The sequence below is a fragment of the Dermatophagoides farinae genome, chromosome 7 (genome assembly GCF_024713945.1).
Source record: "Dermatophagoides farinae isolate YC_2012a chromosome 7, ASM2471394v1, whole genome shotgun sequence".
Classification (NCBI taxonomy): Eukaryota; Metazoa; Arthropoda; class Arachnida; order Sarcoptiformes; family Pyroglyphidae; genus Dermatophagoides; species Dermatophagoides farinae.
In genome coordinates, this window is record NC_134683.1 from 3213430 (window position 1) to 3236530 (window position 23101).

At 32.1% G+C, this 23101-nt stretch overlaps 7 protein-coding genes across 8 annotated transcripts; 6 read left to right on the forward strand and 1 right to left on the reverse strand.

Annotated features, from left to right (window-relative positions):
- The first annotated feature begins 1486 nt into the window (after positions 1-1486).
- On the forward strand, positions 1487-3279 carry BI-1 (Bax Inhibitor-1). Its single transcript, XM_047060273.2, has 6 exons — positions 1487-1950; positions 2027-2141; positions 2192-2539; positions 2596-2696; positions 2762-2831; positions 2898-3279. The coding sequence occupies exons 1-6, from the start codon at positions 1907-1909 to the stop codon at positions 2931-2933; spliced, it is 714 nt and encodes a 237-aa protein (XP_046916229.2). The 5' UTR covers positions 1487-1906; the 3' UTR covers positions 2934-3279.
- Positions 3280-3732: 453 nt separating this feature from the next.
- On the forward strand, positions 3733-5802 carry LOC124496694 (uncharacterized). Its single transcript, XM_047060252.2, has 3 exons — positions 3733-4368; positions 4425-4910; positions 4981-5802. Exons 1-3 carry the CDS (start codon positions 4107-4109, stop codon positions 5208-5210), a joined length of 978 nt encoding a protein of 325 aa, XP_046916208.2. The 5' UTR covers positions 3733-4106; the 3' UTR covers positions 5211-5802.
- Positions 5478-9192, reverse strand: LOC124496646 (integrin alpha-8). Its single transcript, XM_047060185.2, has 4 exons — positions 8685-9192; positions 7804-8625; positions 7638-7744; positions 5478-7579 (listed from the first exon to the last, which is right to left on the reverse strand). The coding sequence occupies exons 1-4, from the start codon at positions 9133-9135 to the stop codon at positions 5828-5830; spliced, it is 3132 nt and encodes a 1043-aa protein (XP_046916141.2). The 5' UTR covers positions 9136-9192; the 3' UTR covers positions 5478-5827.
- Positions 9193-9520: 328 nt separating this feature from the next.
- Positions 9521-10585, forward strand: senju (UDP-galactose transporter senju). The gene has a single exon (XM_047060349.2). It carries the CDS (start codon positions 9521-9523, stop codon positions 10583-10585), a length of 1065 nt encoding a protein of 354 aa, XP_046916305.2.
- Positions 10586-10710: 125 nt separating this feature from the next.
- LOC124496667 (uncharacterized) lies at positions 10711-14332 on the forward strand. 2 transcript variants are annotated; one of them, XM_047060215.2, is made up of 7 exons: positions 10715-11379; positions 11493-12016; positions 12085-12708; positions 12796-12940; positions 13004-13093; positions 13169-13714; positions 13782-14332. In XM_047060215.2, exons 2-7 carry the CDS (start codon positions 11933-11935, stop codon positions 14060-14062), a joined length of 1770 nt encoding a protein of 589 aa, XP_046916171.2. In that variant the 5' UTR covers positions 10715-11379; positions 11493-11932; the 3' UTR covers positions 14063-14332. The 2 variants fall into 2 exon arrangements, with proteins under 2 accessions (XP_075589191.1, XP_046916171.2); XM_075733076.1 differs by having other exon boundaries at positions 10711-12016; positions 12796-12937.
- Positions 14333-14421: 89 nt separating this feature from the next.
- On the forward strand, positions 14422-15955 carry elgi (E3 ubiquitin-protein ligase NRDP1 elgi). The gene is made up of 3 exons (XM_047060251.2): positions 14422-14719; positions 14779-15036; positions 15111-15955. Exons 1-3 carry the CDS (start codon positions 14561-14563, stop codon positions 15675-15677), a joined length of 984 nt encoding a protein of 327 aa, XP_046916207.2. The 5' UTR covers positions 14422-14560; the 3' UTR covers positions 15678-15955.
- A 2354-nt stretch (positions 15956-18309) lies between these two features.
- Positions 18310-22710, forward strand: Axud1 (AXIN1 up-regulated 1). The gene is given in 4 exon segments (XM_075733066.1): positions 18310-18979; positions 19086-20149; positions 20151-20735; positions 20856-22710. Coding segments are annotated over 3 exon segments (3111 nt in total). The 5' UTR covers positions 18310-18979; positions 19086-19090; the 3' UTR covers positions 22323-22710.
- The last annotated feature ends 391 nt before the right edge of the window (positions 22711-23101 follow it).

A 23101-nucleotide genomic window follows, 5' to 3' on the forward strand; every position in this document is an offset into this window, starting at 1 on the left:
TTTGAAAATTTTTAAAATCGCATAACCGACAATGCAATGCATGTGCCGTCAGCCACTCTGCCAATGGCATTGCCCATTGAAATTGTCAACATTAACATGTTGGGTTTGTTTCATATCGACATTCATGGTGCAGAAACAAGATGAATTCATGAATTCACAACACCATAAGTCGAAAGCCAATTTTTGAATTTGATTCGTTTTCCGCTAACCAAGAAGTCAACAAAAAATTTTGGTTGACGAAAAATTCCAAATTTTTGAAAATTTTTAAAATCGCATAACCGACCATACAATGCATGTGATTTCAGTCTGGAAGATAAACCGCGATCTGGCCGACCTCAAGAGATTGACGATGATGAGTTGCTGGAACTGATGGAATCGAACCCGAAGCAAACTTCCGATGAATTGTCCAAGATTGGTTTCTGACAACTTGTGTCTTGTCCAATGATCATCAATTCCAGCAACTTATCATCGTCAATATCGGTCGATCTTCCAGGCTGAAATCATCATCTTGAAATCATTGGAACCATCGCTGAACGGTTACAGCATTTGTATAGGCTTTGTTGATTTCAAATGTAGCCGTAGTTGTATTGTATTCTCGTTTAAACCAGTAAGCCATTAAATGGCGGATGTGAACATCAGTTGGTCAAATTTCAGTCATTTTTGTTAATCAATTTATCGTTGTGTGTTCGATTTTTTTTTCATTAAATTTTTTTGTTGTTCATTAATCAATATTTTTTAAAATTTTCCAGTAATCATTCGTTCGCTGTAAAACGAATCAAATTCAAAAATTGGCTTTCGACTTATGGTGTTGTGAATTCATGAATTCATCTTGTTTCTGCACCATGAATGTCGATATGAAACAAACCCAACATGTTAATGTTGACAATTTCAATGGGCAATGCCATTGGCAGAGTGGCTGACGGCACATGCATTGCATTGTCGGTTATGCGATTTTAAAAATTTTCAAAAATTTGGAATTTTTGGTCAACCAATTTTTTTTTTGACTTTTTGGTTAGCGGAAAACGTGTCGTGCGATAATTGATCAAAATTTTTTAAAAATTTCATTTTGAAGCATATTTTTCCTATGGCTGAATAACACAGTGGCTGATAGCGACCGACCGGATTTTGATCCGCTCCTGAGAAAGGATGAGTTGAGGAAGAATTACGCCCATAATTTTTTTCAACTCCTAGGACATGTGGAATTTCCATTGAGTGTTCAGGTGACCATTACCTCTTTGGTCGGGGTCAGTACGAGCAAAAATCAAAATGGTTAAAATTTCGTATTTTGATGTGTCCACTACCAGAGGCCCGCCACCACTTCCGGAGGGCAAAGTTGGGAAAAATTTATTTTTTAATTAAAGTCTGATCATCAAAGAATAAATTAAGGTCATAGTCGATGTCGGAACCTTTACCAAATTTTTGTGACAGTCGTTCAAAAATGTTATACAAAAAAACGACACGACTTTTTGTCGAATCTAATATAAACAACACAATTGAAACGGGAAAATTCTTGAAAATTCGAATTGTGTAAATCTGAAACCGATAGATGGCGTTGCCTGTAATTGAAATGATGACTTTTTATTGCATGATGAGAAATATTGTTGTTGGTACGTGTAATAGAAAAAATAAAAAATCGGCCCCCAGTACGCATGAAATTTACATTGCAATATATAGCGGTTTTGTGTGTGTGTGTGTTATAAAAAGTTTTTTTTTGCTAATCATTTTTTACTCACTCATTTTGACTTTGTTGTTTACGATTTTCACAATTTGTTTATAAAATTTCAAATTTCAAATTTTGTTTCAAATCTTAAATCAATTATTATTCGATATTTTGGTGAAATTTTTTTGTTTTTGTTTCCAAAAATTTTCATTTGATTGAACCACGATAACTAACCAAACAAAAAAAATGAACGCATTCGATACATTCATGTCATCATTGGATCGGCGATTGTAAGTTTTTGAAATTTTCGTTGAAAAAATGCTAAAATATTTAACTTGGACATGTTTTAATTTCTTATTATAATAGGGAGCCACAAGTCCAAACACATTTGAAAAAAGTCTATTCAACATTGGCCATTTCGGTATTGTCGGCTTCTATTGGTGGTTATGTCCATCTTTATACTAGCCTTTCGAATGTTATTGTAAGTGAAAATTTGATCATCTAATCACTAAATTTAATCGTACATATTAGGGAGGATTCTTGAATTTTATCTTTATGACAGGTCTACTCATTGCATTGTATTCAACACCGGATAATGGAAAGAATCAACCATTACGTTTGAATTATTTGCTTGGTTTTTCATTCTTTTCTGGCTTTGGCCTCGGTTCATTGATTGAACATTCATTATATATTAATCCAAGCATCTTACCGACGGCATTTATGGCAACAGCATTGATATTTGCTTGTTTCACCATCTCAGCCATTTATGGTGATCGACGTAAAACATTGTTTTATGGTGGTATCCTATTCTCTGGTCTATCATTATTAACATACATGTCGTTGATTAATTTGTTCTTCAGATCACAATTAATGTTCAAGGTATGTGTGCATTTTAGATTCGATAAATTATAAAATTACTGATTATCCATTTTTAGGCTTATGTTTATATTGCATTTGCCATTATGTGTGCATTTGTCATCTATGATACGGCATTCATCATTGAGAAACGTCTTCGTGGCGATACCGATTACATTGGGTAAGTGTTTCTCTATTTGCATTCATATATCACAGACCTTTCTAATCTAATCTTTTATATTCTAGTCATTCAATCCTTTTGTTTATGGATTTAATTAGCATTTTCCGTCATTTGTTGATATTGCTTACCGAAAAGGTTGGTTATTTTTTATAAATCATTTAAAATTCAAATTAATCATATATTTTAAAAACAAAATTATAGGAACGTAATGATCGTCGAAAACGGAATCGAAACTAAAAAAAACAAAATGAAACTCGAATCAGTTAAGAAGATTCATGTGTAATTGGATCTCAAACTAGCGACGAGGAAGTGGGTGGGTACATGTGACGTTTCTTCAAACAAAAAAAAATTCATTTATTTTGTCCACATTTTTGACAAATACACATCCACTGCAGAGAATAATAATAAAAAAAAATTCCAAATGTTATACATTATTATCATCATTATTATTATTATTACACACATACATAATAATCAAATTACATTACAAATATTTTTGTCTGTGTCTGTGTGTGTTATAATTGTTAAGAATTGGTCGAAATTTCTATTATAAAAAAAAATTAAATTTTCAATTTTCAATCTCTATATACAATCATACACACACACATCTCACATCCTTTTCCTTGAATTTTAACTATTTGACATTTGACATATAATAATAAATAAATAAAAATAAAATCGTTCGCCATTTATTTTTCAATTATTAAAAAAAAATTGAAAATTAAAAATTTACGAATTTTTTTTTCGCGAAATTTTTTAGCTTTAAAAAAACTTGATATAATAATAAATATATAAACGATTTGTGTATATGTGTTTATAGAGAGTGGTAGCGGTATGTGTATTTAGTATGTATGTCTATATATACATATTTATCGTGAATAGGAAAATAAAAACTAAAAAAAATAAGGAGGTAGTGGTGGCCCAATAGCAGCAGCTGCATTACACAGCTGTATCAGCTGCTGCTGCTGCTGTTGTGTATTCATATTATACATTCTTAAAACGCCAGTGGATTTTTACTTTTATTGCTTATTGATGTGTGTGTTCTGTGTGTGTGTGTATGTGTACGCGAAACTATGAGTTTATTGTTTTGATTTTTTTTTCTCGCGATCTTGTATCGCGTTTTTTTTTCATTTTTTTTGTTGTTGTTGTTAATTTCGCTTTGATCATTCATCTAACCTTTTTTTTAATCATCATCATCGAAATATCATCATTTTATTATCCATTCAATAGTGGAAAGCCTGAAGAATTTTCAGGCTATTCTTCTATAATCCATTCACACTTGATACTAAATCATTTTTTCATCTAATTAAAGGCCATTATTATCACCAACCATATATTGATTGGAATTTCATCATCGATAGGAAATTTTTTTTTTCGTTTGTCCAATTTTCTCAAAAACATAAACAAAAAATGGATCCAGTTCATAACGATAATAATAATGATGATGATGATGATAACGATTTGAATGGAACGACGGTTAATGGTCCGAATAAATTCTCTACACATGAACAAGAATGTATTGATTATATTGAATCAACAATACCGGCCAATGTTATAATCAATGATACCGATGATGATGATATGGATGATGAAGAACGTTTAAATTATGAACGTAAATTATGGAATTATTTCCAAAGTTCAGCCATGGCCATTGCTCAATTATACTCAAGAGGTATGTGATTACATTCTTTTCACATTCAATTTGATTGAATTTTATATTTTTTTTAGACAATTTATCCACAGCTCACAATGTTTGGAGCACATTTCAACAAGCATCGACCAGTGTAACCTGTCTATATAAAGAGAGTAGTGAATTTCATCGTAAACATTATGATCGATATCGTCAGATTGGCTATCATAAACGTACGAAAGAATTATTGAATTGGATTAAAAAGAAAAAGAATCTAATTAGACGTGAAGAATTGATTGCGTTTCTCGGTGGAAATGGTAGTCCATATCACTATCATTCTCATCACCTTAATAATCACCATCATCATCACACAGTACATCGATCAAATCGATCCGGTACTCGAACGACATCAAATCATAATTTTCGTTCATCAAATCTAAACAACAACAATAATAATAGTATATTGAATCGTTTGGATTTGGTATCCAAATTGACACTATCTCCTGATAATAATGAATCAGATAATGATTCAATCAACAACAATAATGTTGAACCGAATTTAGAAACATTTAAAGAAGCACTTCGTATGTGTCTTTTCGTCGTATGATATTCATTGAAATATGACTAATTTTATCATTTTTTTTTTCTCTTCAGACATGCGTAATCCGTCCGTAACATCGATGGTAACAAATCAAACAAACCACAAACGAAATAATCATGATTCACATAATAATAATAATAATCATCATCATGAAGATTTACATGAATTTGTTGATCAACAATTTCATCGCCATAATGAATCACGTAAACGTACATCATCGATGGACATCTGTATGGTTGATTCATCGTTGAACAATAATAATAAACGAACGAAATTCTATTAGAAGAATTATAAGAATACCTTGGTCATCGTATATTGTGTCGTAATTTTTTTTTCGCTCTTTTATCTTTTCATTAGAATTTTTTTTTTCTTATGTAATAATTCACAGAAAATAAGTAAACAAAACATGAAACCACTAAAAGAGGTTTCATATTTTCGATTCGAATTTCTGAAAAATGGAAATTCTGAATGTTAAATAATATATTTTATTGTTATATTCAATTTTTCCACACACACACACACACAATTGTAACGTGTATAGGGTTCTATGTTTTTTTTTCACTTTTTCATTCATTCATTTATTCGGGGTTAACACACACACACACACACACACACAAAAACAAGTAAACAAATAAGCAATAATGGCCAAAATAATCAATAATCATCGTGTTATTTTTTTTTTAAAAACAACAACAAAAAAGAATTTTTCAACACCTGAAAATATGATTGAATTTTTTCTTCATCAAATTTTTTTTTGTTTACTTATTGTTCTCTCTCTATATATAAAAAAAATTATGTTTAAATGAATAATAAATTTTTTTTTCAATATAGAGCAAATGAATAAATTTGCTACATTGATAACAACAACAACAAAAGAGAATTGTTTTTTGTTTGTTTTTTTTAAGAAATGGAACCAATTTGATGAATTTCTTGATGGCCACCAGCATTATCCATTGTGGGCAACATCATTGTCGTTGGATTGATCATCATGGACATACGTTCTTTTTTTAATTCTTCAAATTTTTTTCGTTTAAAAAATCCATATTTAATCAATATACATGTTGTTAATATGATAATGATGATACCAAGGCCAGCACTACCAAATATAATCATATTCTGATATCGTTCATTTTCTTCATTGTTTTGACGATTGAACCAAAAAAATGGTTTCACTTCATCGAATGGTTCATTCGATAGAAAGAATATGCTATCATTTGGATAAAGTGAAAATGATGGTTCCAATATTAGTTCACGATATTTGATACTTGGTTTTATACGTGATGATATGAACAATAATGTTATATCGAAATTTTTCATACGAAAACCACTTTCAAATCGATTCAATTTACATTGATATTTCGAACAACCATGTGGATTTTCCGAACACGACATTTTCAATGTTCCATTCACAAGATCTAATCGTACGGATTTTTCCAATCCTTGACGAATTTTATTACATCGATATTGAAATGGTTGTTCCATTTCAATCATCCATGGAACTTCGAATTGAACGTATGCACCATCCACATTGCTTGGACCGGATTTTTCCAATACAATCGATACGGGAAATAAAACACGTGAAACAAAATTGGAAAAATTATAATGATTTTCCATTTGCATTCGCATAACAAATTGTGCTTCCTTCAATATGGTTATATTCTTCTGGAAACGAAGTTGACTACCAGGATCAATTTGACTGCTGGTTTTTAGTTCAAAATCCCAATAAACGTATCGACTTTGTATGGATTGTGCTTCGAATCGTAATACGAATTTTTCTTTCTGTTTAGTTATCATCAATTTATTAACATTACAACGATAAACATTTTCTGTATCGATTGAATGACAACGTGAAAAATCTGAACTTGGCATTAGATTCAACAATACTGGATTCATACGTATTATCATTTGTGTATTGATAGATGATTCACCTAGATTTGTAATCAATGCACTTACATCGAATGTATTGTATTGACCTTCAATAATCTTATCTTTGATTATTATTGAACCATATTTAAAATTTGCATCTAACATCAATTTAGATAGACAAAACTGATGTACACATCCATGTTCAAATCCAATATCTTGATAAATGTTAAAAGAATTGGCCACTGGACAATGTGGACAAAATTCTTCCATTTGTTTTGATTGTTGTAATTCAATCGATAATTGTACTTCAATTGGTGTTATAATATCGAAAATATCTTCCTTGTTTTTCAATTCAATTCTAATCGGTTGTTCATTCGAACAGTAACGATTTGATTTCGAATGGATTGTTTGATTATGACGTTTTTGTAGTACACGTTCTTCTTTTAGATCCAAATTTCTATCCGTAACCGATATGACAATATTGAATGTTAATTCATATTGTGAGAATTGGAAACGATTTGATGATAAATCAATACAATAGGTGATTAGAAAACATGGATATTGTCGACTTTTACAGTTTCGAATATCGGAAAAATTAATGCCTCGTGGTTCGAATTCCATTGATGCATTAATGTTGATTATTGGATATGAACGCAATACAAATGACCGTTGTAATGTTCCAATGACTAAATCGACATAACCATTTGAATCGAAATCTGTCTTTGTCCATACATTGAATCCGAATCCAAGCTGATTTTGTTGTCCAAGATTTTCAGGTGCAATTCGCTAATTAGCCACACACAAAAAATGGATTAAATTTTAAAAAAAGTTTAAGGACACTAACCTTGAAATTTTCAATGTCAAGACCACGCCATGTACTATAATAGATGTAAATGGCACCTGTACTGGATCGATCAACATTTTCTTCGAATGGAGCACTGATTATCACCTCTGTGAAAGAGATGTAAGTTTCAAAATTATCGAAATCCAATTTAAAAAAAAAATCTTACCCTTAAATCGATCAAGATTAAGATCGACTGCAGCCAAATTGGCACCAAATCGACTACCAGCCACTTTTGATGGTGAAATGATAATTTGTTCACTATACAAACGTCTTGCACCGATTATACTTTGACGGATATTACCATAAAGATATACACGTCCAATTTCACGACGTTTTGAACTAATCGAATAAAATGGTGCACCAACAAGCAATTCTTGTTGACTATCACCATCAATATCAACAACCAGCATGGTTGCTCCATAGAATTCTGCCATTGTATCATTTTTACTCATAAACGTGGCCAACACTTGACGACTATTCGTATCGATTAGTTCAATTTTACCTTTGAAATTAAGATATTTAGGTGTCGATGCAAGTACAGCATCGAATGATTCATCCAAAGCGTAATATGCTACACTATATCCACTATAAGTATTGGTTGTTGTTTTTCGATAATCTGGTAATTTAATTTTTTCCACTGTTAAATTTTCACTAACACGACAAACGGCACCGGAAAAATCTTTGAATCCAGGTAGACCGAAAAGTAAATCATTGTCACGGTGATTGTAGGCTATTGAAAAACCGAAAAGATTATGTGATTCATATGGTCGATTTGAACGGACTAAAGTTTCACGGACATATTTGAATACAACACGTTGCTTGGTTGGCTCTTGACCATCCATTGCAAAACAAATACCTTCCGGTGTATCATCCGGTCCCACCCAATTAGGAGCACAAATAATTACTGTCTGATTGGTAAGCTGTATGGTCATACCGAACAATGATTTATTCGTTTGTTGATAATGTAGATTTGAGCCAAAGATTTCCACTATTTTAGAAACGATCAAGATTTGGAATTAGGAAATTTTTAACGAGAAAAAAACTTACCTTTGTCATTTACAAGAATCCTATTGCAATTTGATGAATTTGTCATGACTGGACATGAAAACACTGCACCGGTGATAAGATGATCCTGGACATTTGAATCTAGAAAATTTGGTGATCCCATCAATATAAGTTGCTGATCTTCGTGACCATTGATGGCCACTAATGAACTGAAAAATGGAACACAATTATTATCAAAACTCTGTTGTTGTTGTTGTTGTTGTTGCTGCTGCTGTTTGTATTGATTGATCGGATCAATTGTGATTGGAAATTTCAAGTCAACATTGAATTGCATGGATTGATGATCACCACCACCACCATCATCATCATCATCATCATTCTGTTGGCCATCAACAAATGTAATGATAATGATAATGAATAGCATCCAATATAATAAGATTCTATAAAAATTTAAATATCGATCAATGAACATTTTTTTATAGTCAAACATCATTTGCTGTTGAATCTGAATTGGCTCGAATTTGTCTGTCTATCTGGTCTTTGTTTGTTTCTGTATTTCCTCCTTCTGTTTTTTTTTTGTGTATGTCTGCTTGTGTGTGTGTGTGTGTCACATCCTGTCAACAATTTTACGATAGTAGCCATATAGTTCAATGACAATTTGTTTTATGTAATTCAAATTCAAATTAAAAAAAAAACAAAAACAACGAACGAACGAACGAAGGAACGATTTGATGTTGTAATCAAATAATCAAATGAAAAAAAAACAAATTCGATATTCGAATAGATTTTAGAATTAAAAAAAAAATGAGAAGCATGTGGAAAAGAATTTATGGCTGTTTTATGTAAAACACAGTGGAAACAAAACAAACAAAAAAAAAATGATGAAATTATTCACAACAAATTGGCATCGTATATTTTTCATCACATACATTTTATTGTTTGTAATACAAAGTCAATTGATAAAATTAATCCATGTGGATACGGCAACATCAAATTATATGATGATGATTTCAACAACGACCATACATCCAACAACAATAGTATTGGCAACTGAAATATTGAAATTATTATTAGCCATTAGTATCTATGTAAAAGATAATGATTTTCGTTACATACCAAATGAATTATTTGGACATAATCGTCTTTTGCTATTGTCCTGTATACCGGCCATTCTATATTGTATTGTAAATAATTTACAATTTATCAATATGTCACATTATGATCCAGTTACATATTCAGTGTGGATGCAATGTCGTTTAATTGCTACCGGTATTGTATATCAATTCGTATTCAAACGATATCTGAATCGAATTCAATGGTTATCATTAACATTGTTAACAATTGGCTGTATTTTTAAACAATTTGATCATATCAATTGGTCATTGTTTGATTCATGGTTTCGAACATTTGAATTCCATGTTCAGCTACCTGATCGTTATATCATATTGGTTATTGTACAAATATTGTGTTCAACAATCGGTGGTGTTTATAATGAATATCTGATTAAAGAATCACAAGCAACGGTACATCTTATGATGCAGAATATTTACAATTATATTCTATCAATTGGTTTTAATTTATTATTTATATTCACAATGATACCATCGGATCATGGACAACGTTGGCGAATAATGAATTTGATTGTATTTGATGATTATCAACAAAATTTCTGGTTCTTTATTTTGATCATCAACAATGCTCTTTGTGGCATGGCAGCTAGCATTTTTCTTTCACAATTCAATTCAATAATGAAAGTTTTTGCTACCGGTTGTCATCTTATTCTAGTTACATTCATTTCATATTGGCTATTGAATGTAGCCGTAAATCTGTTTACATTCACATCAATCATAATCGTATCATTTTCCATCTATTTATATGTAAAAAATCCAGTTATTTCAATTAATAATAATAATAATAATAATGATAAAATTCGCGCCAATTAAAATTATATTGAAAAATTTACTACTAGCAGTAACGATATATATGAAATGGACAACTCGTGAAAAAGTAGCAGTTTGTATAAAAGTATCATTTGGATTGTAAACACAAAAAAAAGAGAGAGCAGTTCAAGTTTGTGAGTATGAGAGAGTCAGGCAGCCATTTTTTTCTGTTTCATTCATTATCAACGAGCAAACATCGATTTACAGTAAAATACGGCGCAGACCTCCTTCGACACCACCCATTGTATCGTTGTTCATTCGGGAGCCGCCATTTCTTAATGTTTTCTATCGAAAACGGTTTTTTGTGGGTTGAGATAATACCATACATCCATTCGCCAATATAATAATATTGACGGTAACAACCTCCCTTTGACCGACCACCACCAGAAAGTTCCATACATTGAGTCACAACATAATAAAATCACTCCATTCCGTACACACACACACACACACACACACACACAGATATACAAAACAACAACGACGGCTCATAGCCATTTCAAATGAATTTTTTTTTTGTATTGATGTAGCAAAAGAAGTGACCAGCCTTGACGGCGATCCCTCTTCATCCACAACCACGTCCCATTTCTGTCGAGGCCAGAGGCAAATTCAGGTGGAGTTTCCTGTGTGTGTTTGTTGTGTTTTGTATATGTTTTTTCATTCGATTCATTCTATCTAAATTTTTTTTTTGTGTATGGTGGTGTGGTCGCCCCAAATTGTTTTAATGTGATGTGTGTGTGTGTATTTATGGTGAATCCCATCATCTTTATACAACAACAACAACAACATCCATCCTTGTAGGTGTTGGTTGGTTAATTTTTTCTTTTATTTTTATTTTTATTTTTTTTTTTTTGATCTATTGGATTCATGTACATGTGTGTGTGTGTAATGTAATATACAAAATTTTCAGAATAATCTGACAACCCGTAACCAAAAATTCGACCCAGAAAATATCATCAAATGTGAAAAGAGAATATATAAATAACACACAAACATACACACCTAGATAAATATCATATCAAAACATTCAAAAAAAACTGACAAAAACGAAAAAAACCCGCGATTCTTTGGCCACCTCCTACTTGTTCTCCGACGCCTCCTCCTCTTTCGTTCTATTTTTCTCTGTCATTTTTTTGGATCACCGATACATCCTTTTTTCGGCGTGTCCCGAATTTTATCCTCATCCCACTCACTTGTTTTTGTTTTGTCTGTATGGTGGTCATTTCAAATATCACCATACAAAAAAAATTCAAAAAAAAACCCCGCGAATTTTAAATACTATTTTCATCTGGTTTGGTAATTAAAAACTCATTCAAATTGGCGCGACGTGGGAAATCCAAAGCGACTACTATGTCGAATAATCAACAGGCCGATGATAATCAGGGCCTATTTGGTCCTGGGCCTGGTGGTGGGAATGGTGATCATGGTGCTCAAGTAAGTTGTTATTGGAAAATTGCTCCATTTTTTGTCAATTAAAAATTAATGAGAAAATTTTTTTGTAGACCGCAATGAAAGGATCAACAACGGTAACGGCTACAAATCAGATATTAACACAAGCAACAGCAGCCACTGGTGGAACAGCTCAAGCTGTTCAATACAGTATCATACAGCCACAGATTCAATTAGCTGATGGCCAAACAGCTGAAGCTATTTTTCTACAAAGTGGACAACAAGCGATACAGATATCGGGTAATCATCATCAATTATTGTCACCAAATCATCAAGTGGTACGTGCGACTGGAACCGGACAAACACAAGCACAGGCCCAACAAGCTCAACAAGGACAACAGGTGTATATACAAGGATTAGGAAATGCGGTAATTAGTAATGGACAACCGGTAGCCGTACGACAAGCTGGTAGTATGATGCAAGCATTACAGCTACCCGTTCAACAAACCATACCCGTCCAATCCATATCGACACAGAATGGTCAAACCATACTACAGACAATCCAAATACCAATACAAGCATTACAATCACTTGGAGCAAATGTTCAACAACCACAGATAGCCACACATCAAATGATGCCACAATTGCAACAAGTTCAAATGACGCCCATTGCCGTATCGCAAGCATCAGCATCACCAATAAAACAGGAACCCTCCGAAAGTGCCACACAATTAGCTGTAAGTTTCTGATTCGAAACCATTTCAATAATCTAACTTGCAATTTTTAATTTTACAAAAAAAAACGAAATTGATATCATGTATCAGGCAAACGCTAATAGCCACCTGACGAATGCTCAAACCGGACAAACGGTATTGAATATTCAACTTCCAAATGGTCAAATTGGACAACTCATATCAGCAGCACCTGCGGTTTGGCCAGCAAATTCTGTAAACATTTCCAATATTGGTGGTAAGTTTCAGACGAATCAATCAGTATAGAGTAATTATTAATTGACATGTATCTTGTGATTAGATTTATTAACTGGTATGCGAGGACAGAATGTCATTCAAGTTCAAGGTGTACAGGGCGTTCAAGGTTTGCAGACAATCCAGTTACAAGGAGGTATTCTAAATTCATACATCATTCTAAATTGAACTATTTTTTCTCATCGAATGATTTTTTTTTGTTTATGATTAGGTAACATAATTGCAAATGCACCTAATGGTCAACCCGTTGGCCCATTAAGTCCGGTACAAGCTATTCAAATAGCCAATAGTAATCAATTAATACAGCAGCTACAACAAGATCCAAATGATCCAAGTAAATGGCAAATTGTAGCTACACCGACAAATGCTCTTCAAGTTCAAGGAGCTATACAAGCAAATTTTGCTACGACAGCAACTTCTGCAGCTACTGGCACTGATGGATCAACAATTCCGGTTAGTGGTGGTGGTGGTGTTGGCGGTGCTGTTGGTCCTGATGGACAACCACAACGAAAACTTCGCCGTGTTGCTTGTACATGTCCAAATTGTCGTGATGGTGAAGGTCGTAATAGTGATACGAAAAAGAAACAGCATATATGTCACATTCCTGGATGTAATAAAGTATATGGGAAAACATCACATTTACGTGCCCATTTACGATGGCATACAGGTGAAAGACCATTTGTTTGTAATTGGCTATTCTGTGGAAAACGTTTCACTCGGTCAGATGAGCTTCAACGACATCGTCGAACGCATACAGGTAAATTGAATAACTTGGCTTTAAAATTCGTGAAAAATTCTGATCAATTTTTTTTCTAAAAATAAAGGTGAAAAAAGGTTTCAATGTGCTGAATGTTTAAAACGTTTCATGCGAAGTGATCATCTATCCAAACATCTGAAAACACATCAAGCACGACGTATTGCACAGGCTGCTCAACAACAACAGATTCAGATACAAACTACACCACAACAACAGCCACAACAATTGAATCAGAATGATGTTACGAATAATATGACAACGACAACGGCACCAGCAACAACAACATTGATAATAACATCTAATAATATTGGATCATTGAATGATCAGGTAAAATCATCGGCAAATTGACGAATTCTAATTATTCTAGGAGTGGATGCCTTTTCTTTCTACCTTTTTTTTTGTTCACTATTATTCCATTTATTTTTGTAATGATCATTATTTTATATCATATTTCATTTATGCATCCCGTTGCGATTGATTCTTCCATTCAATTAGTTTTTTTATCATTATTTTCCAATTAATTTCACACATACACACACACACCTACAAATTAATTGTCCTACTCATACATGCATACAATATTAAAAAATTATATAAAATTGAAAGATTTATATTCAATATTTTGGTCATCAATGGATTTAAAAATGAAGCGGGAATTTTATTTTTTCAAAAAAAAAAAATATTCTTTCATCGCCCATTCCGTCACGTCCTTTATGTACAAAGCATTCACGAACGGTATATAAATTCGCAGTTTTTGTTTTGTTATTTTTGTGTGTTGTAAATAATATTTGGATTTGGAAAATTTTTTCATTCACGATTTGTTTGATAGGCCATATATTTTAGTTGATGATATATGGCCAACAAAACAAAATGGGTTACGATATAGCTCGATTTAAGAATGGTCATGTTGATGAAGAACTTATCTGTCCGATTTGTACTTCAGTTTTGGAAGAACCTTTACAAGCACCAAATTGTGAACATGCATATTGTTCGAATTGTATTAAAGTTGGTATAATTTGAATTTTAAATTTTAAACACAATTCTTTTAATTATATTGTAATTAGGAATGGCTTGATCGTGATTCAATTTGTCCTGTTGATCGGCAACCATTGACAATAAATGAATTGAAACCTGTGCCTAGAATCTTAAGAAATTTGCTTGCACGCCTTGATATTCTCTGTGATAATGCTGAATTTGGTTGCCAAGAAATTGTCAAATTAGAATCATTACAATCACATCATAAGGATTGTAAATTTAATCCAAAACGTCCAATTGAATGTAGTAAAGGATGTGGATTTGTTATACCTAAAGATGAAATACAGGTAAGAAATGGAAATAATAATTTTTTTTTCATTAAAATTTTGTAATTCGTGTTTTTTGTTTGGTATTAAATTAGAATCATAATTGTTTCAAAGATCTCCGTGTATTCGTTGAACAAGAATCGAAAAAAATGGAACAACAATATCAAGAATTGAAAGGCTATCTGAATTCAATACGTGATTGTCTACGGCAGATATTACCATTGACAACGACCGGAACTATAGGCTGTACATTACCGCCGAATTTATCATCCACATTTAAACCGATACCAATTTGGTGTCATTTTTTTCCTCGTGCAAGAGTTTTACGTTGGGGTGGTCTAATCAGTACACCTGATTTATCGATACAATTTGCTGTGAAAAAATCATTACTTGATACTGGATGTCCAAATTCAACTGTTAATGAATTGATGGAAAATTCACATGAAAGAAAATGGCCACCCGGTCTAAGTACATTGGAAATTCGTCAGGTAAATCGTTCATTGTTTGATAATTATATTTGTCGTAAAATACCTGGACAACAAGCTGTTTTGGTTACTAGTTATGAAAATCAACATATGAATGATGATATGATACTTGAACCTGGATTAATAATGATATTTGCTCATGGAATCGAATATCTTGATTCATCTAATAATCGATAGATTATCTATCTACTAAATATATCAATCAATTAATCAATCAAAATTATCGACTATCTATACCCAAAACACCCACACACCCACATATACAACACTATACATAAATTTAGGCACATACATGATCTATCTTATAATTCTCAACAAAAACCAAAAAAAAACAAAAACAAATCAAACGAAATCCAAAAAGAAATGGTTTTATATTTTTTGACATTAATTTTTTTTCTGCTATAGCAAATGAAACAAAAAAAATGAAGAAAAAAGCATCCATTTCTTTCTACTTCGTATTTCGTTGTTGTTCCATCCATCATCATAATAATCAGAATATTTCAAATTTTTTGTTTGTTTGTTCATTGAGATTCTCTTTTTGTTTTCGCTGGCAATTGTTTGATGAATTATCATTTTTTCCATGTTCATGTGGATATATTATGGATGTGAAGAAAGCAAAAAAAAAAAAAAAAAAGAAAAGGTCTAGGTCTAAATTTCCGAAAAGAAAATGAATATAAACATGGTGGTTTTTTTTTGCCAATTTTCGGAGCAGAAGCAAACCATTTCGGGGAAGTTGTGTAATTTTGATGGGCGAAAGGCAAAACAAAACAAAAAAAAATCCACAACACATCACATGGAATTCATCGTGATATCGAATCGAATGAAAAAAAATCAATGGGCGCCTAACGGAAGAGAAAATGAGAAAAGGAAAAAAAATTCTTGTCCTTTTTTTTCTTTCTATAGTGTGTCTGTGTGTGTATGTTAGAGTAAATCTATTTGATAAATAAACATGGAATGGAAGCCCAAAAAAAAAAAAATACCAAATTGGGCCCCATCGTAGAAAAACACCAAAATTTTCGGTCAGAAAAAAAATTTGGCAATATAAACAACACACACATATATAAGTTGCGTGCCATACACCAACTTGCAAACAATATATATCAGGTCGGTCGATATTGAGAATAAAAATGTTGAGGAATAAAAGAAAAAAATTTTTTTTTTTTTTTGACTACGCCTTCAACCATCATCATCATCATCAATATATACGAGAACAACAACAACAACAACAATCAAGTTATTAGCTGAAAACAGTGCTCAATACACTTGATCATCATCATTTGTTTTGTTTTTATTATTTTTTTTTATAAAGAGAGAGAGAGAGAACGAGCAAAAAAGGAAATGAATGAGGGCGCCACCTGGCTATAGAAAAAGAAAAATTTTTATTAGATAATGTGATCTGTGGTGATGGTGATATAGAAACGATGATAATAAATTGTGGATTTATTTATATGTACAGAAAGAGAAAGATAAAAGCCAGAATTGATGGCGTTATAAGATTTTGTTTTATATATTATAATATTGATTATATTGTTGAAAGGAGATATAGATGATGATGATGATGATTTTCATTTTCATGTTGATGATTTTTTATTGCATATTTGAATCTTATACATAGAGAGAAAAAAAAATTAGCCTCCTCATTTGAGGATGAGAAATGTACAGCGAAAGAATGCTTCCACCCCCCTTCAATGGATGTTTCAATCTTTGGATGCCTGTGTATTACACATTGTATTTCGGATAGAACGAACTCTTCAAAAATGTTCGTTTCGTTTCGTTTCGTTTCGTTTTTTTTCATTTCTTTCTTCATTTTTTTTTTTTTACTATCACAAAGATCGGGGAGTATGTCTGCACAAAAATAACATTTGTTTGTTTCAACCAACAGTCACATGGTGGCGCTCGTATAATAATTTATGTTTAAGTTGAAATGTGCAAAAAAAAAGGAACAAACAAATAGAAAAGAAAAAAAAAATTTCGACGTCAATTCAGGACGAGCGAAAAATTTTGTTGTTGCTCGATGATGATGATGATGATGATGATGAAAAAACTCCGATAGATGGAATGGATTTCTGTTTTTTTAGCATGTGTGTGTGTGTGTGTGTGCGCGCATTGCCAATAAAACAAGTTTAGCCAGTTTGAACTGGCAAAATAAAAAAAAGAGAAAAAAAAAATTTTCATTTTGAAACTGGCATAAACACCATTCATATTGGAAAATATTCTTTTGCACAAATTGGAATTTTTTCATATTATAATATGTGTGTGTTTGGCATTAGATCTTCTCATATAGGCCGCCATTTTCAAACGAAACAAGATGCTTATAATCCACAACACAATACATACATATATCCAGTTTTTTTTTCCGTCCATCCGTCCTTGTATCTTATCATCAACATATACATGCGCATTTTTCCAATTTGAAACTTTGGACTCAACTTTAGGATCCATATAAAGTAGTAGCATTGGATATATATATATATATGAAGCTAATGGATCCATAGTAGTAGTAGTAGTAGTAGTAATAATAGTTGAACAACTTCTTTCCAATCGGATAGTAAAAAAAAAAAAAATAGAGCCACAACAACAACACACTGTGTGTGTGGTTGTGGTGGTGGTGGTGGTGGTGGTGGTTATATATTGGAAATTATTACACTACTTTTTTTTTGTTTTATAAGAATTTTTTTCGTATTTTGCATTACAGCGACTCTCTGTGCTGCATTTTGTGTGTGTGTGTGTGTGTGTGCCAAATTTTCCTATTTTTTTCCATTCGCTTTACTGATTTCAATTTGTGATGCAGCTGCACATTTTTTTTTTTTTTTTCACTAACGCTATTGATGATGACGCTCGAAATATATATGGTGGTGATCCAAACGTCGTAAATTGAATATATTTTTTTTTCTTTTTCGTTGACTGGCTGGCTGGCTTGGTTGGATTGCTTTTCTTTTTTTGCTTGTGTTTGGCTATTTCTCAATCTAATTTTTGTCTGTGTTTTTTTTTTAATGTTTTTTGATTTTTATTCACATTGTGTGTCGCCACATTCACCTAATCATCATCCGTCATTTATTGTTGTTTGTGTGTGTGTGTTAGGTGATCATGTTCAAAAAAAAAATTTATAATTTATAATCATCATCATCATCATTATTCCTAATATTTCGAATTTTTCAAAAATCTCTTTTTGTTTTTGCATAACAGTACCACACCAGAATATATTTCAATGATCAATTAAATTCATTCAATCAAGAAATTATAAATCAAATCAATAAAAAAAAATATGTATCGAAAAGCGCACAATCATTGATTTTGAAAAAAAATATTTTCTTAAAATTTTCGAATTTTTTTTTTGTTTTGTTTGTTTGTTTGTCTTTGTCGAAAATAATAATTGTGTTTTTATATATGTGTGTGTGTATACATGTAAATTGTTTGATTACATCATCAGTACCGAATAAAAAAAAATTTCATAAAGTAGGTTCATCATTTTTTTCCCGGTAAAATTTCCAATTTAAAATTAAAAATTTGTTTGAATTTTATTTTTTGTTGCGTATTGTGTATATTATAGTAATTCATTTTCGAAATTTGTTTATTATTTCACAGATATAATGTCATCTTTAAAACGAACATTTGATCAGATTGATCCACAACCATTAATATCCGATCCAATAATCGATGATAATGAACAAATACAAAATGAACAATCAATTGATTGTGATGATGAAATTATTGTCACCGAAATGATTGATCATCAATATTATCAACCAAAACAACAGCAACAAAATGGTCTTAATGAAAATCATGATAACGATGATGCAATAGTCAATGATGGTGATGAACCAGCAATCAAATTGTTGAAAATCGATGACAATAACCATCAACTGATAGATTCATCAACCTCACCATTAATACCACAGCCACAATCACCACCAGAATTGATTGATAAATGTATTCAGGTTGATACTACGCCAAAAACGGTTGATGTCGATTCAATTTCAACAAACTATGATATTAATAATGATCATCATCATGAAGTGGTTGAAATTGAATTGAATTCATCCACAATTAATTTCGAACAACAACAACGACAACTGAATGATTCCTCAACTGAAAATTTTTGCCAAAATGAACAACAGTCACAAGAAGCTCAATGTTGCTTCGATGATGATAATGACCAAAATGATATTGTTCAAAATGAAATTAACGACGACGATGATGATGATTTTGATATCGACGATATCGATGATGATGATGACGATGATGATGATGATGAAGAGGAAGATGTAATTGTTGAAGAAGAAAATCCAATCGAATTTGTTGATGGTAATGATTGTAATGTCAAAGAGGAGGAGGAGGAGAATATTCATCATACAATCCAGAATGATGAGAATATTCCAGCAGAAAATATTGAAGATGCAAGTACTGAAATAGAATTAAATGATGAAACAAGTATTAGTTCATCATCAAGTAGTGGAGTAATATCGATGGCCAATTCATCATCATCTGGAGAGGATTCAACAACCACAAATAATGGCTCAACATCTGATTCAACAACAGCATCGTCTCGTCCATTACGTAGTCTATTGAAAGTATCTGGACGAAAACCAAAATTGAAAAATGAAAAGAAAAAAGTTATCTTTAATAATGTGACCGTTTTCTATTTTCAAACGATCACAAGGATTTACATGTGTACCAAGTCAAGGTGGTTCAACACTCGGTATGGAAACCACACATAGTTATCATCGAAATTTCACATTGGAAACACATGCCGAAGAAAGAAAACGTGTACATAAAGAAATTTTACAACGACAAAAACGTTTTGCTAAAATTAATAAACAATCATCGACATCAGAATCTGAAGATGAATCCTATGATGAATTGAGTGATTTAAGTGATATTGATCTCGAAAATGATAGTTGCTATTTTCTACAGCCGGTCCCAATCAAACAACGTCGTGCTCTATTACGTGCATCGGGTGTACGTAAAATTGAAACAACCGAAAAAGAAGAATGTCGTGATATACGAATTTCAAGAGAATTTTGTGGCTGCGATTGTCGTGTATATTGTAATCCTGATGTTTGTTCTTGTCATCAAGCCGGTATTCAATGCCAAGTAGATCGAATGTCATTCCCATGTGGATGTACCCGAGAAGGTTGTGGTAATTCAAATGGGCGTATTGAATTTAATCCACTTCGTGTGCGTAAACATTTTATCGAAACAATCATGAAAGTAGATACGGTCAATAAAAATCAGGTATGATTGTGTTTGTCATAATGATGATGATGATGATGATTGAATGAGTCATTTACATAAATTATTTGAATCATATTTGGTCAACCATTTTTTTTCTTTATTTTTTTTTTGTACTTTTAGAATGCTTCCGAATTGAATTACGCTCAACATCATGCACAAGCAACAATGAAAGAGGCAAACAATAGTGGATATCATATGAATCATCATATGGTTCATGCTCAATCATACGATCAAACCTCTAATGGTGGATTGGTTATCGATTCACCTGATGGTATATCATCATCGATATTATCACAGCAATCAACTTCCATATATCAACAATCACCACATAATAATTTATATCATATGGAGCAACAACCAAATCAATTACATCATCATTATAATGTAATCGGTGCTGGAACTGACCACCACCACCACAATCATCATCATCATCACCATCACAATGCAGCAACAATGATGACAACAGATAATTCATCACAATTCAATACAACTGATTGTATGCAACTATATCCACATCATCAATCTCAACAACCTCTTCCAAATGATGATGAATCATATAGTCCCGATAATTCTTCTTCATATTCTGAGAATTCTGATTATACAAGCGATGATTTTGATGATGAATATCAACAAAATAATGATCAACAACACCAAACACAACAAGATCAATCAGGACAGCAGCAACAGCTTTATGGTAATTACATCTCAACGACCGGACAACAACAACAGCCATCCACAGAATCTTCAACGACATCAAATTGTTCAACAACAATTTCATTGCCACCATTTCCATCGATTCATTGTGATGCCCAGCAACAATATCATCATGTAAACCACCATCATTATCAGCATCATGGTAATACTGATTATAGCCACCATCATCATCATCAGCAATCATATCCGGTCCATACACATGGCTATACGAATAATGGTTTATATCATCATTCATCGTATGATATGCATAATCAACATCAGCAACAGCATCATCATCATACCGCTACAACCCACGCAAATGACATTAATCAACTTGATCATGGCAATAATCATCAACAACAAAAGTATATCGACCTAAGCATATCGGTTGGCGGCCCATCATCATCGGCCACTGAATCAATGCTTGCCGCAGCAGCTGCAGCTGCACATCAATCGTCATATTCAACTACGACATCATCGAGCGTGGCTACACAATCATATCATCCATCTAATGATAATGATGATACTATGGCTGCTGTTGGTGGCGATGAAGATGTAAATGATTTATCAACTTGTCAACAACTTCAAGATAATAATACTATTTATTATGAACAAACGAATAACGAATTCGAGGATTCACAAATGACGATCAATAATTTGGACGCTACAAATGAATCATCTTCATCGTCGACATTATCATCTTCAGGTAGAAATAATGATGAAATGATTGATTCAACGTCGACAACATCCACAACCAGTTCATCATCATCATCGGATATCGGTCTGTTAGATACAGCCAATCTAGTAACTGCTGCTGCTGTTGGTGGTGGTGGTTCCAATGAAAATTTTGTTGAAATAATTAAGAAAAGTATGGTCGAATCGGTCACTGCATAAGATTTCATTGGGCTAATTTTGATAAATCTGAAACGCTTTGATCTTCAATATGTAAATCTGCCATTTTTTTTGTTGTTAAATACTTAATCATATTATATCATTATCATTTTTTTTGTTGTATCATATACATGCTCATCACAAGCAATATATGCATCATTGTATGATATTTGCCATCTTTTTTTTCTCATTCATTCATTCTATATATTTAATTTATTATTCTCATTGACATTGACATCATCTCCATCGATTGATGGGTGCTTTTTTTTCTTGTATGGTGACGATGATGAAAAATTTTTTGTTGAGTTTTTTCTTATTTTTCGGAGCCATTCATTAATTGTCTTCATTTTTATTAGAAACAAATTTTTAATATAATTGATCAGAAATGAAATCGATTTTTGTTTTTTGTTTTTTTTTTCGTTGGTTTTTGCTCAATAATATAATTCGCGCGAGAACCAAAATTTCTGTTTGTTTTCGTTTTTGGTGGATAATATATATATATAGTTTCGAATGTTTTATGATTTCCCTATGTTTAACTCCTCCTACTTTTTCATTTTCACTCTTTCTGAGGTTTAATTCTGGCCATCCATATTTTGATATTGTGGCCACAGATCTATTGGATTTAAAAAAATGAGTTTGTAATGAAAAAATTTAGAAATCAAACATGTGTAAATAAATCATACCGGCCATAATGATACGTAACATTAGTCATAAGGATTGTAGCTACAAAATTAAAACCAGATTTGTGGATTCTCATGTCCCTTTTATTTTTATACAGGCAA

Excerpts from the sequence above, each read along its gene's own strand:
- BI-1 (XM_047060273.2), top strand. The coding sequence starts at position 1,907 with ATGAACGCATTCGATACATTCATGTCATCATTGGATCGGCGATT. Across the intron at positions 1,951-2,026 it reads TCATCATTGGATCGGCGATT|GGAGCCACAAGTCCAAACAC; the intron begins GTAAGTTTTTGA and ends TTATTATAATAG. Across the intron at positions 2,540-2,595 it reads GATCACAATTAATGTTCAAG|GCTTATGTTTATATTGCATT; the intron begins GTATGTGTGCAT and ends ATCCATTTTTAG.
- LOC124496694 (XM_047060252.2), top strand. The coding sequence starts at position 4,107 with ATGGATCCAGTTCATAACGATAATAATAATGATGATGATGATGATAAC. Across the intron at positions 4,369-4,424 it reads TGCTCAATTATACTCAAGAG|ACAATTTATCCACAGCTCAC; the intron begins GTATGTGATTAC and ends TATTTTTTTTAG. Across the intron at positions 4,911-4,980 it reads AACATTTAAAGAAGCACTTC|ACATGCGTAATCCGTCCGTA; the intron begins GTATGTGTCTTT and ends TTTTCTCTTCAG.
- LOC124496646 (XM_047060185.2), bottom strand. The coding sequence starts at position 9,135 with ATGATGTTTGACTATAAAAAAATGTTCATTGATCGATATTTAAATTTT. Across the intron at positions 7,745-7,803 it reads TAATCTTGATCGATTTAAGG|AGGTGATAATCAGTGCTCCA; the intron begins GTAAGATTTTTT and ends TCTCTTTCACAG. Across the intron at positions 7,580-7,637 it reads TTGACATTGAAAATTTCAAG|CGAATTGCACCTGAAAATCT; the intron begins GTTAGTGTCCTT and ends GTGGCTAATTAG.
- senju (XM_047060349.2), top strand. The coding sequence starts at position 9,521 with ATGATGAAATTATTCACAACAAATTGGCATCGTATATTTTTCATCACA.
- LOC124496667 (XM_047060215.2), top strand. The coding sequence starts at position 11,933 with ATGTCGAATAATCAACAGGCCGATGATAATCAGGGCCTATTTGGTCCT. Across the intron at positions 13,094-13,168 it reads GACAATCCAGTTACAAGGAG|GTAACATAATTGCAAATGCA; the intron begins GTATTCTAAATT and ends GTTTATGATTAG. Across the intron at positions 13,715-13,781 it reads ACATCGTCGAACGCATACAG|GTGAAAAAAGGTTTCAATGT; the intron begins GTAAATTGAATA and ends CTAAAAATAAAG.
- elgi (XM_047060251.2), top strand. The coding sequence starts at position 14,561 with ATGATATATGGCCAACAAAACAAAATGGGTTACGATATAGCTCGATTT. Across the intron at positions 14,720-14,778 it reads ATTGTTCGAATTGTATTAAA|GAATGGCTTGATCGTGATTC; the intron begins GTTGGTATAATT and ends TATTGTAATTAG. Across the intron at positions 15,037-15,110 it reads TACCTAAAGATGAAATACAG|AATCATAATTGTTTCAAAGA; the intron begins GTAAGAAATGGA and ends GTATTAAATTAG.